The sequence below is a fragment of the Sturnira hondurensis genome, unplaced genomic scaffold (genome assembly GCF_014824575.4).
Source record: "Sturnira hondurensis isolate 20B ecotype Veracruz unplaced genomic scaffold, ASM1482457v3 Scaffold0021354, whole genome shotgun sequence".
NCBI classification, from domain to species: domain Eukaryota; kingdom Metazoa; phylum Chordata; class Mammalia; order Chiroptera; family Phyllostomidae; genus Sturnira; species Sturnira hondurensis.
In genome coordinates this window covers 29996946-30010817 of record NW_028093985.1, presented here as the reverse complement: position 1 = coordinate 30010817, position 13872 = coordinate 29996946, and the positions used below count along the sequence as shown (strand labels likewise).

Genomic DNA, 13872 nt, shown 5'->3' with positions numbered 1-13872 from the left:
ATTATACCTTCTCTTAACTTTGTACTACACAACTTCTGCCCCTCAATCTAAGGTGCTTTCCCCCCCCTTTATTTTGCATACTTTAACTTTAGAACAAAATAAAGATACACAACAGCATCTAAACCCAATGTCAAATGAGAAGAGAAGTCTTGAGGCCCCCAAAACCCGCCTTAGGCAAAGACAGGAGAAAAAAAACCCACTAAACAGCAGAGGAAACCAGGTGGTCTAGGGCCAGTCCGGGATACTGGGGAAGCCATGACAACACTACACAGAGGACATAAGGTCTGCAGGTAGAAACTCCTAATCTACTTCTTCCATGCAAGAGGCGTCTTCATCATCCTCAAGGGGCGGGGTCTCATCAGCAGTGGGAAGCAGCAACACTGGGTTCTTCTGTTATCATTTCATTTTCATCAATCCCCAGGCCTAGCTTGATCACACAATAGATGTGGTTGGAGCGGGTCTGAGGATCTTCAAGTCAGAAGCCAGAAGAGAGCAGTGCAGTCTCAAACAGCAGTACTACCAGGTCCTTGATAGCCTTGTCATTCACGAAAAATCTCTTTCACAAATTTGTAGAGATTCTCAATCTTGGCCTTGCTCTATTCCATTTTTTTCTCCTCTTCACTCTCAGGTAGCTCCTGGCCCTCCTTGGTAACTGAGACCACGCTCTTCCCAACAAACTCCTTGAGCTGCTGTACACAGTACTCATCTACAGGCTCCCTCATACATACTACCTCAAAGCCCTGCTTCTGTACTCGCTCCACAAAAGCACAGTTGGCAACTTGCTCTTTGCTCTCACCAGAGATGTAATAGATGGACTTCTGGGTCTCCTTCATGCAAGAGACATACTCTGAAAGGGAAGTCATTTCTTTTTTTTTTTACTTAATTCTTATTCAAGTACAGTTTTCTGTTTTATATTCCCTGCCCTGCCCCCCCCCAGTGCTCCCCACCTCCCTCCCATTTCTGCCCCCATCTTAATTGTTGTCCATGTGTTCTTTATACTTATTCATGTGAGTCCCTCCCCTTTTCCCCTATGATTTTCTCCCCTCTCCTCTCTGGACCCTGTCAGCCTGTTCTGTATTTGAGTGTCATTGGTCATATTTTGCTTGCTTGTTTGTTCTGTTGTTTAGATTCCTGTTAGAGGTGAGATCATATGGTATTTGTCTTTCACCGCCTGGCTTATTTCGCTCAACATAATGTTCTCCAGTTCCATCCATGATGTTGCAAAAGGTAGGAGCTCCTTCTTCCTTTCTGCAGCATAGAATTCCATTGTGTAAATGTACCATAGTTTTTTGATCCAGTCATTTACTGATGGGCATCTAGGTTGCCTCCAACTCTTGGCTATCGTGAATTGTGCTGCTATGAACATCGGGGTGCATAGGTTCTTTTGGATTGGTGTTTCAGGGTTCTTAGGATATACTCCTAATAGTGGAATTGCTGGGTCAAAAGGTACATTCATTTTTAGTTTTCTTAGAAAATTCCATACTGTTTTCCATAGTGGTTGTACCAGTCTGCAATCTGACAGGGAAGTCATTTCATCCCTAGACTGGGAAGAGTGATAGTGTAGAAACTCAGAAAGGCGTCACTGATTAGTTGAGTCCTCACGGATTCTAAGCTTTAAGTTTTTAGAAAATGCCTCATAGAATTTCTTATAGTTCTCCTTGTCTTCTACCAGCTCAGAGAAGAGCTCAAGGCACTTCTTAACAATGTTTTTACAGATGACTTTCAAGATTTTGCTCTGCTGGAGCATATCTTGGGAAATGTTCAGGGGCAGGTCCTCAGAGTCAACCATGGATGAAGTTGAGGTATTCTGATATCAATTCATCACAGCTGTCCATGATGAACACACACTGGACATACAGTTTGATGCTGTTCTTCTTCTTTTTGTTTTCAAAGAGGTCAAAAGGAACCCAACAGGGAATGAATAGCAATGCCCTGAATTCCAACTGACCTTCTACAGAGAGATGCTTGACTGACAAGTGGTCTTCCCAATCATTGGTACGGCTCTTATAGAACTCTCCATACTCCTCCTGGGTGATGTCACAAGGGTTTCTGGTACAAATGGGCTTGGTCTTGTTCAGTTCTTTGCGATATATTTCTCCTTAATCTTCTTTTTCTTTTTCATATCCTTAGTACTATCATCCTCTTCATCTGAACCCACATTTTCAATCTCAAGTTTCTCATCATCTTTATCCTCCTCTTCTTTCCCCCCCTTCTCTTCCTCTGCTTCATCATCACTGATTTCTTTCTCTTGTTCCTTCTCCAAATAAAGGGTAATGGGATAACATATGAACTGTGAATGTTTCTTAATCAGTTCTTTGACCTGCTCTCTCCTCTAATTACTCTGGCTGGTCTTCTTTAAGGTGAAGAATCACTTTGGTGCCCAAGCCAATGGGCTCATCACTATGGTCAGCTTGCGCAGTGAAGGAACTCCCAGCAGAAGACTCCCAGACATACTGCTCATCATCCTGCTTTGTGATCATTACTACTTTCTCTGCCACCAGGTATGCAGAATAAAGGCCAACACCAAATTGTCCAATCATGGAGACGTCTGCACCAGCCTGAAGAGCCTCCATAAATGCTTTTGTACCACACTTGGCAATGGTTCCCAGATTGTTTCCCAGAGATCAGCTTTGGTCATGCCAATCCTGTGTCTACCAGAGCCAAAGTGTGTTCCTGGGGATTAGGGATGATGTCAATTTTCAGTTCTTTACCACTGTCCAACTTGGAAGGGTCAGTCAGGTTATCACTGCATATCTTTTCCAAAGCATCAGAAGCATTACCAATCAACTCCTGAAGGAAAAATTCCTTGTTAGAGTAGAAGGTATTGATGATGAGACACACGAGTTGGGTGATTTTTGCCTGGAAGGCAAAAGTCTCCACCTCCTCCTCTCTGTGGTGCACTTCCTTAGGCATCTTTAAAGTAAAGAGATGCAAATACTAGAGAGTAGGGACACTTTCTGGCTCACACATTGCAAACAGTGTGCACAGGGTTGACTCAAGAGGCTAAAGTCCTTTTTGCTATCTCAACATGTACTTTGAAGTCTGCAAATTATATATGGCTCCTAATTTCATGAAAAATGTAGTTTAAGGAAATTTAAATTTTTGTTGTTGTTTGCCTTGCTATGGTTTCCAACAGAAACAGGGAAGAAATGCTACCTTATGCAACCATTCTCAAACCTGTCATAGAGGATTTCAGATATCCTCTTATACATTTTCTTATATATTCACCATGGTTCCTGAGTCCATGCATAGAAGGTTTTATAAATACTATAAAATGATGTAGAGACATACTTCAGGAAATGTTTCTGATATAAATGCCAAATCCTGTCCTTCAACCTGCATTAAAATATTCCAATGCTTTATTCTTTTAACCTCTTGGGTCTTATCTTCCTATTTCCATTATCCCACAAATATTTATAGGATAGATAAGAAATATATGGAACATACTAACAAAAAACCTGGCTCTTCATACTAAAAATGTCATGATATTTAAGAAAAGTTTCAGGTAGGCTTATTGATGAAATATACTAAAGAGAACAATTGAGGCATTAATGGTCTCCAAGGTCTATTAATTTTTTGAGTCTAACATTGACTGAAAAATAATGTAAACAGAGCCACTCCAAAACGGAGTCAGGGCTACCAGGGCAGAGGAACTGCCTAGCATATCCTAATCCTCAAATCCTCGAAATATTTAAAATGGGCAAAATAACCTTTGGACTGGGCCAAATCAACATTGTATTCTAAAAAACTGCTTACCAAGCTAACAGGAAAGCAGACATTCTGACTACTAGACTAAAATTTAAAGACATTCTTTAAAATTACCATCACCATGTATAGCTAAAACATAACAGCTTATATGCATATTTTAGAAATCCCTGTCCTTACTTATTAACACCTATAGACACTCTTCTTTCTATTCATGTAATTATCCCCTTCTCCTCTCTCATAAAAACCTTGCTGTCACTGCCTAATTAAAACACTATTTGAGTTTCTGCCTGAATGAGTGCTTCCCTAATACCTGTTCTTTGGCTCTCAAATAAAGTCTTATTACCCTTCATTTTCACCTCCTGCTTTTAGGTTAACAATTGCTATTCCTTAAAATATCTGCTGATAAAGACTAAGCTAAAATCTGAAAGGCAGTCTATAAGTTATGTATGTATTATGACAAGGTTCTTGTACTTTATTAAATGGATCAAGCCTAAAACCCAAGTTTACTTTGACTTCTCAGACTATACTAACTGAAGACTAAATATTCAAAATTCTGTATGCTTCCTGTGGAAAAATATGTTATATAGTTCCTGCTAGACTAAGTTCTGTAAGTTATAAAGGATGGGACCGTAATGATCAAGTGCACTGTTACATCCTAGTGGTAGAATACTGAAGTTCAGAGAAAACAGTGTTGTAGTTGTTGAACTACTGACATCACTGAGACTACACATCGTAATTTACCCTAGCTGGGAATAAAATGAAATAAAATAGAATTCATTTCAAATTTCAACTCTGAAATTTATAAGAAATGTAATTCGGGGTAAACTATAATATGAATTTCCTCACCTAATACTGAGGGTAAAACTGATATTCAATTCACAGTTGTTGAAAAGATTTTATAAAATAATACACATAGAGTGTTATCAATATACTATACTCTCAATAAATGTTTTTTTTCTTTCTTCACAATTTAAAATCTTCCAAATTTGCCTTCTATTCTGATTCACCTGTCCAATGAAAAACTTTTCAAATAAGAAAATATACAGTATTTCCAAAACACAACCACAGAGATTTTCTCACATGATGTTTACAACAACTATGTGGGGTTATTTTTAGCTGAAGATGACTTTAAGAAGCTGGTTGACTTGTCCCAGATTATGTGGTTGGTAGTGCTAAAAACCGGCATTTAAAATTGAATTCTCTTTGCTCACATTAGAGGTCAACATGAAAATTCATATATTCTTGATGAGAGTCCTGAGGAGAACATTCGTAATTTTTTGTGCTCTTCCACTCTCAAAAGACCTAATAATTGACCTAAGAGAGGCAATCAGAATGTAGGTATTCTAGACCAAAACTTTTTCCAAATTGTTTTCCAAACCGGCTCTACCAGCTTAGTCATATCTAATTGGACATAATATCTATCTCATTTTCAAGAGACAGAAAAGATTCACTCTTAGCTACAAATTTTAAAAACATAGCACTTTTTAAAAATCTGATACAAATGACCTCATTAAGAGGATTAACTGCAAAACACAGCTAGATGCCTCTAAAAATTTTAATGAGTGTAATATTGTGATACAGTAAGAAATTATGTTTGGTTTTAGACCCCTTTTCTAGCACAGGTCCTAAAACCCTTAAAAATTCCTAACTGCTTAGAGTTATAAAGGCGTCTTTCCTAACAAGACTGGGATGACTTTTGGAAAGCTGCCAGGTGACCTAAGGATGGAGGCTGGTTGCCAGGGCAGCCAATTGTGATTAGAGAGGTGGACCTTTCAGTCTCATCCCCTCAACTCTGGGGAGGGGAGAAAGACTGGAGATTGAGTTCAACCACCAATGGTCAATGATTTAATAAATTGTGGCCATGACATTAAACTAATATTTCATAGACATTACATGGAAATCCAAAAGTGCTGGCTTCAGAGAGCTTCCTGGTTGGTGACAGCAGGGTGGAGATGAGGGAAGGAGAGCAGGGAAGGTGGCATGCCTAGAGAGAACATGAAAGCCCCATGCTCCTTCCCACATAGTTTGCCCTATGCCTCCCTTCCACCTCACTGTTCCTGAAATTTTCCCTTTTATAACAAACTGAACATCCAGAAGTAAAATGTTTCGTTGAGCTCTGTGAGCTAGAGCAAATGAATCAATCCCAGGGAAGGGGGCAAGGGAACCCCTAGTATATAAACCTGTTCATCAGAAGCACAGGTGATAACCTGGGCAAGCCACTGGCCTCTAAACTTGGTGTGGGGAGGGGAGGAGGTTTCGTGGGGCTGAGCCTTTAACCTGTGAGATCACACTCTCATTCCAGGTAGAGTTTGTCAAAATTGTTAACTGCTTGGTGATATGGGTGAGGAGTGGAAACACACACACACACACACACACACACACACACAATGAATTGGGAAAAAAGGGTCTTTGAAAAAAACGTATTTCTGTGATATTCACTAACACTATTAAATACAAATCTTTTAAAGAAACCCACTATAAAAACTTGTAAAATTTTACCCTGAGTTTCTACTCAAATGAAGTGAATTTCTTAAATCATATAATAAACAAAGGACCTTGTAAGAAAAAAGTCGTTGTTAAATTAATCTAAATCTGTGCTCACCTACCATCACTCTCTCCTTCTACGTCTGTTTCTGCCACTCTGGCCCTTGCAGTTCTCATTTATACCAAGAAACATTCCCCAGACACTCATGGAGGATATTTAGCCACGAAACACCACCACGGCTCTACCAGCTTAAAGCTGGCATGTTTTCGTAGAGTAGTATTCACGTTGTACTGACTGACAAGTGCTTTGTGATTACCACTGCATATAACCACACAGAAATTCCTTGGTCTGGTTCACATTTCCCCTCAAAATTCATTAGGAGACCTTCTAGGATCACAATGTTTTAAGAAAGCAGCTCTCCCCTACACACACATCACAAACCCCGACCTTCAGCATCACGCTCAGGTCATCACCTCCCTGACCTGTGTCATTTCATAGCATGTATTGCGCTCTGCCATAACACAGAACACTGCCCAGCACAGAGCGGGTGTTAAGTAAACGTTTGCTAAAGAAATAAATACTAAATCACATATATTTATTATCAACCACCTTTTCATTAAAATTTTAAATTATTTTAATAATTTAATTAAATAATTTTAAGGGAGTAGGCACATGGACGTAGATTTAAGGAAAAAGAATGTTACATTGAATGCTAAATCGAAAAGGGCTTAAACATCAAAAACTGTATCAGGAGCCTCTATAAAAGGAAAATCATTAAACAGTAACACTGAAAGAAGCAATTCTTCAGTATAAGGTAAAACAGTCTTTAAGAGATGTTAAACTAAAACACATAAACAGAGTACCTACTGAAAAGTACAGCTTTCCTCTTAGGTTTTGTGGACATGTGTCTGATCATGAACGCTGTTGCCACTCACTTGTCTCCTCACTACTAGCTAGTAGTTTCAGCCACAGAAAGATTTACTCTCCTCTAAAAAACCTGCCTCTAATATTCTGGCAACCTACACCAAATTCTGATAAGAAGCCAAGTACTTGATTCAAGCAGGTAGGCAAGCCATTTGTCTAAGATTCAACTCAATGTCTCACTGCCTAACTCCCCTGAATTTAATCATGAACTTTAATTTCCATTCAGAAAGAAATTTCTTTTAAAAAACAGCTAAATCTGAAGAAATATTAAATGTAACAAGTCAAATAACCTATCAAGGCATGATTTAATTATTAAATGTTAATTATTAAATGTTAAAGTTGAACTAGATCAAATGCTAATTATTAAATGCTAAAGGTGAGCGAGATGTCTTTCTAACCTAAAATATAACCTAGGTATGTTTTACCAAGTCTTACATTTTACCCAAAATCCCAGATCTCCAACACAATATTACTGTTTAATGATTTTCCTTTTATAAAATCTTATAGTACAGTTTTTGATATGTTAAAATCGTTTTCCATTTAACATTTTATGGAATCAAGGATACTTCATTTCCCTTGAACCCACATCCATGTTCCTTAAAAGAAACAGTTTATTCTGGTCTCTAAAGACTAGACTCTACAATCCAGACAGACACTGGTTAAGACCATGAGCTCAAACCTTAGCTCCGAGTCCTATTGGTTGTGTTATCTTGCGCAAGTCATTTGTCATATTAAGCTTCAGCCCATCATTTGTAATAGTGTATGGTATTAATAACAATAACATTGTATTGGATTAATAGGAATACTTCATAGGAATATATGAGGGTTAAATGAAATAATGCATATAAAAAGCTCAGCAAGTACCTGGCTTATAGCAAGTGCTCAATGAATCCAATTTGTGAAAAAATATTTGTTGAACAGCTACTATGAATCAGCAATGTTCTAGGTACTGGGACAAGGCTGCACCAATTATGAAGTGTAATTCTGGCCCTTATAAAACTTACATTTTACTTGGGGGACACAGACAATTAATACACATAATATAATGTCAGGTAAACCACTGAGGGAAATGAAAAAGGGGAAAGAGGGAATAGAGGAGGTGAAGTACTGCACACATGATAGTCAGAAAAGGCTTGTCTGATGGAGTAATATTTGAACAGAAACTAAACCAAGAACAGGTCACATGCATATCCTACGTGTTGTTAATATAAGGATGAGGATGATGGGTGATCAGTCACCCCTGTTTATAAAAATGCCTTTCAGCCCTGGCTGGCGTAGCTCAGTGGATTGAGCGCGGGCCTGAGAACCAGACGGTCGCGGTTCGATTCCCAGTCAGGGCACATGCCTGGGTTGCAGGCTGGTTCCTTGCAGGCTAACTACCAGCAGGGGACGCACAAAAGGCAACCGTACATTGATGTTTCTCTCCCTCTCTCCTTCCCCTNGGTCACATGCATATCCTACGTGTTGTTAATATAAGGATGAGGATGATGGGTGATCAGTCACCCCTGTTTATAAAAATGCCTTTCATTTTCCGTATCTTTACAAAGACTTTGGGAGACAGTATAGGAGAAAGCAGCCAGTGGAGGGTAGGAGATGAGTGTCTTGGGCACCACTGGCTTTATTACCATGAGAAAGTTAAATTATTTCTCTAGCTCTAGACGATCTAGTCACCTATACCTCTAAAGATAAGAAATAGACCACTTTGGCTGCTGTGTCTTCCAGTTAGGCATTAGGATGATATATTTCTATTTTTATGGATAAGGAAGAAATAAATGGAAAGAGTCTTAGAAGTAAGTTGCTATAAACAGAAATTATATTGAGGCCAAAATAGCATTCTTTATGAAGGCTACAAATGAAATCTGGCAAGATGGAAATTTGATGTTTTACAGCACATATTATGGTCAAAGACATTAGCTTCTTACACAAATTAAATCAAGAAATAGATTCCAATTATAAGAGTACAAATGACTTCACAAAGGAAGATACATAACAGATAATATGACCATAATAAAATCCATTATCAGTTTGTACTTTGCTCATAATTGAAAATTATCTAACTTTCACAACTTCTGCTTTGTGAAAGAGTAACACGATTCTTTAAATCAAGTGCACAACAATATTTACAACAGAGATAATGATTTGCACATTTCAAATATCAGTTCTTTAGATCAGGTTAATAGCTGTATAAACTTTAAATTTCCACCTCATAAAACAATCATATATAGCGCCTTAATCTTTGATAGCTTTTAGTTTACAGTCATTTTCACAGCCAGTACTATAACATGACAAGATAATCAGCTCCATGGCCAGAGCTGGGCGTTTGGGAAAAAGAGAATTACTGGCTGTGAAACAATCCAGAGAATCTACTCCATTTAACTCAACTCATGTCATGAAAATGTTATATAGTGAGAGACACAACTTTATTTGAAGTCATATATTCCCACTCAAGACTGGATCTTCATTTTTATGTGCCTCTGTTACGGCTTTGGTCTCTCAAATTAGACCTGGCTAAGCAAGTAGACGATGCAAATGTTTGGTTGGCGTGTGAAACAGGAAACCAGTATCTATAAAGACTCAGTTAACATGAGTAAAAAGTATCTTTACTACACTGAACTGTATTTCATACTGAGATATACAGGGAGGGAAATTCATACTTTCACATGCACACAAGGATACAAAACTCCTGACACTTAAAGTACTGGAGGGAGCATGGTGGTGAAGAAAAAATGTCAAAGTTGTCCCCTACATTTATGGTTTGATCAGTTGGGTAGTTGTTGGTACCACTTACTAAGAAAGGAAGAACATATTCTGGAGTTAAAGATGATAAACTCAGTTTTAGGAGAAAAGTTGAAAAACATTAGTTTTGGGAAATATATACATCTGAACTAGAAATATAAATTTGCAAGTCACTGATGTAAAAATCGTAAATGAAACCATGGGAATACATCACCTTAACTAAAGAGCTCTTAAAATTTCTCAAGGCAATAGCTGCTACTCACTGATGGAAGAGAACACACTGATAGACTTTTTTTAACTAGAAAAAAAAATGTGACAACCTAGTCCAGACTAAATAAGAATTTTTATAGGGTATTCTGCACTAAAAATCTAAAGGAAGGATGGAAAAATACTAACAAATTATAAATACTAACGCATAATTCTAGACCATGCAAGAAGGCCAATGCCTTAGCCACAGAATTAGTGTTAAGCAACTGTCATATCTTCCATGACAGGAATTTTTAAACTCAGCCTGCAAGTGAAGACTGAGCAATGACATCCAAGTACAAATATGGACATTCTGTTCCAGATTACCAAATGAAAGTATAACAACTGTCTTCTAAATTTCCTTAGCTCAGACTGGATTAGATACTTGAATTCTTGGGAGTAACACTTAGTTCATATTGAAGTTACCCTTACATATATAAGAACCAAATTAGCAAACAGTAGCCTTCCAGGTTTATCATGTCCCCATCTCCACACTGTTCTTCATAGCAGACAGCACCCAAAGGAAAGGGCTCTTGCCAACCCCAACCCACTTCCTGAAACATCAGTTGGGTAGTTTAGAAGCTGACCAGCTGCACTGGACTAGTTTCGTCCAGGCCCCAGAGGTCTTAACTTAAATGCACAAACCTTCCTCATTCCTTACCTCACAAATCTCTTAAATCCATGAAAGTAGTATGCCCTGTGATAGATGTCAGAGGTCAAAATGACCTAGAACAATCTCTTAATCCAGCTACCAGGCTTCACATAGACAAGTGATAACTTACTGTCTTTGAGAAGAGTAAATTAGTTTTTAAAGGTTCCAATGTCTTATATATTGTAAATATATATTATAAACTTAATGCCCAAAATTAAAATTCTGATTTACTCATGATTTTTGGACATTTTCTTTCATTTACATCTTAGAATATTTTATGAACTGAACATTATCAAAGACTGAACCTAATAAAGTCTCAAGTCTTTCAAAAAAAAACTGGGGGTAAAAAAAGCTAGGCCATTTGTAGCTTAGCAAACCTTGAATAAAAAGGCAACCCATCTCAATAAAAACCAAGGAAAATGCTTCAATTCTATTTGTATGACTAGTAATCACAAAGCCCCTTTATTTCCAAACTTCTATAAATAATCTAAGAACTTTATTTAATGTGGGAAATGTTAACTCACAAAGCATTCTTTTAAAAAAAAGTGTGTGTATATATATGTACATATGCACCTACCTTAGGAATAGGATTCAGCAGCACTACACCTGATTTCTTAGTGATGACCTGTTTTGTTGTATAGTGATGATCTATAAGTTGAGGAATGTTTGAAAAACCAGTGCCTTCAAATCGATACAAATTCTGGAGAAAGAACAATAAAGTGGAATAAATATAAACTCATTGCTTCAGCATGACTGCATTCATCATTAATGCATTAAGTTCCATTTCAGTTCCATTTAAAAATTATTCTTGCACAATGTGTGAATACACTTAACACTTCTGAAGTATATATTTAGAAATGGTTAAAAGTAAACTATGTGAGGTAATGAATATGTTAATTATCTTGATCTTGGTATTCATTCTACAATGTATATCAACCAATTACATTATACACTTTAAATACATACAATTATATCTGTCAATTATTTCTCAAGAAAGTTAAATGTGTGTATGTATACTGTTTCTCCCTTTGCCTTCCTTCAGCCAGGGGATATATTATATCATTCTATTACTTTACTCAAAATTTTTATTTCCTTTAGAATAAAAGCCAAAGTCTTTACCATGGTCTACAAAACCCTGTATGATCTGTGCTCTATTCTCTCTCTTACCTCATCTCTCACCACTACCTTGTTCCACTACAGTCACACTCAGTTGTGTCTTGTTTTATAAATGTACTATATGCATGCCTTCCTTAGTATGATTACATTTGTTAAAATATTTCATCAGATGCCCATATGGGTTGTGGCTCCCTTACTTAATAACAGTCTTTCATCAAATGTTACTTTTTTCGTTAGCTCTACTCTGGTCACCCTATACAACATTCATTATCCATTTTCTCATCCAAGCTATATTCCTTACCTCCTTTTTCTTACTGAATTTGCCTCCTTAGAATTTATCACTATCTAATACCATATATATTTCAGTTACTTATTCTATTTTTTGTCAATCACCTTCTCTTCTAAATGACAGCACATGGGGTGATACATTTTTACATTTATTTTGTTTATCACAATATCCCAATGGTCTAGAACAGTGCCTGGCATATACTGACTGGCTAAATAGGTGTGACTGAATGAAATGCAATGCATATAAAATTATTTGTAAAGTTAAAGCAATAAGTAAAACAACTTAACGTAGAAATGAATACTGGGAAGTTCATAATCTCACATAAACTGAAGACACTCAAGTACAATGTTTCATAAACGGTAAGTAATGAGATGAAGTCCACACAGAATGAAATTTCAAATCAGACACTAATGTTATAATGTCTTATATAAACTTCTAATGTACCTCATATAGTAGAAAGATACTAAACAAAATAATGGTGATTTTCAGTTTCCTTTTCTTAATTTAAGAATGCATCTAGCTTTTCACTGAAAGGCAGTCTTCTGCCATTGGACATAGTAATGGTGCAGGACCAACACAGTGAGTAATATAGGCAACAGTACTTCCGTCATGGGTTGAAATAAGAAACTGATCCATAGCAATTATTTTGAAAGCCATCTGAAGTTCTGAGTCTGAACATAATGCAGACCATAAAACTCACTTTCTTAAAGATGAAAATAATGAATTTAAAAATGATGTTAAGACTGTGTGCTTATGAAGCAACTAAAAGGTCAAGAGTAGTATAGTCATTAAAACTATTGAGGCTCTGGCTGGTATAGCTCAGTGGATTGAGCACAGGCTGTGAACCAAAGGCTCACCAGTTCGGTTCCCAGTCAGGGCACATGCCTGGGTTGCGGGCTAGGTCCCCAGTGGGGGCCACATGAGAGGCAACCACACACTGATGTTTCTCTCGCTCGTTCTCTCTCCCTTCCCCTCTCTCTAAAAATAAATAAATAAAATATTTTTTTAAAAACCTGTTGAGGACTTGTTTCTTGATACAAAGTTCTGAATATTATATTTGACCTTCTACAGATCTGTATAAATTTCTTATAGCTCAGATAACCTGAGGTTGGGATCGCATGCAGAAGGATTTTCTAAACATTTTTCTATATGCTTTAACAATAACATGACTGAGAATTCAGACCAACTTTCAAATAAGAGACTTCTCTTTGAATAAGATTGTTTCTAATGATCTCTTATATGAATTCCAAAAGAAGCAATAAAACATTGTAGTATAAAGTAAATGTCTAGAAAGATCATTTTGTTGTTAGCTGTATATCATAAATATCACATAATATGTCATTTGAAAAATAAGAAGTATAACTAGAAATACATGACTCAATTTTATAAAATAAAAATCATATAGATATATGTATAATTAGATTACATTTTCTGATTTTTTAAAGACTATATACAAAAGCCATAAGGGGGCTGCTATTGTGAAGCACACATTCCATTACACATACTTTGAATTTCTATCAAGAGTATGTATCACTTCTGTTTTTAAAACATTTACTACAGCTAGAATTGTTCCTGAGTTATCACTGTGCTATTTAAGAATCATTCACACATATAGGTGAAAAACACATAAAAACAGATTTTGCTACTGCACATATTTAGAAAAGACTGCAGTTAAGAAAGTTAAACAGAACAGAATAAGCACACAGAAATGAGAAG

The 13872-nt window shown here is 36.9% G+C and overlaps 1 protein-coding gene and 1 pseudogene across 4 annotated transcripts in view; both read right to left on the bottom strand.

Moving 5' to 3' along the window:
• The window catches only part of FER (FER tyrosine kinase), a 397214-nt gene that overhangs the window by 181352 nt on the left and 201990 nt on the right, over positions 1-13872 (bottom strand). For 3 of the 4 annotated variants that reach the window (XM_037032384.1, XM_037032383.1, XM_037032385.1), the window contains one exon: positions 11329-11451. In XM_037032384.1, coding sequence (XP_036888279.1) covers positions 11329-11451 — 123 coding nt within the window. Of the gene's footprint in view, positions 1-11328; positions 11452-13872 lie in introns of those variants that run through there. The other variant, XM_037032386.1, reaches the window with a different exon arrangement.
• On the bottom strand, positions 1745-2958 carry LOC118977405 (heat shock protein HSP 90-beta-like; annotated as a pseudogene).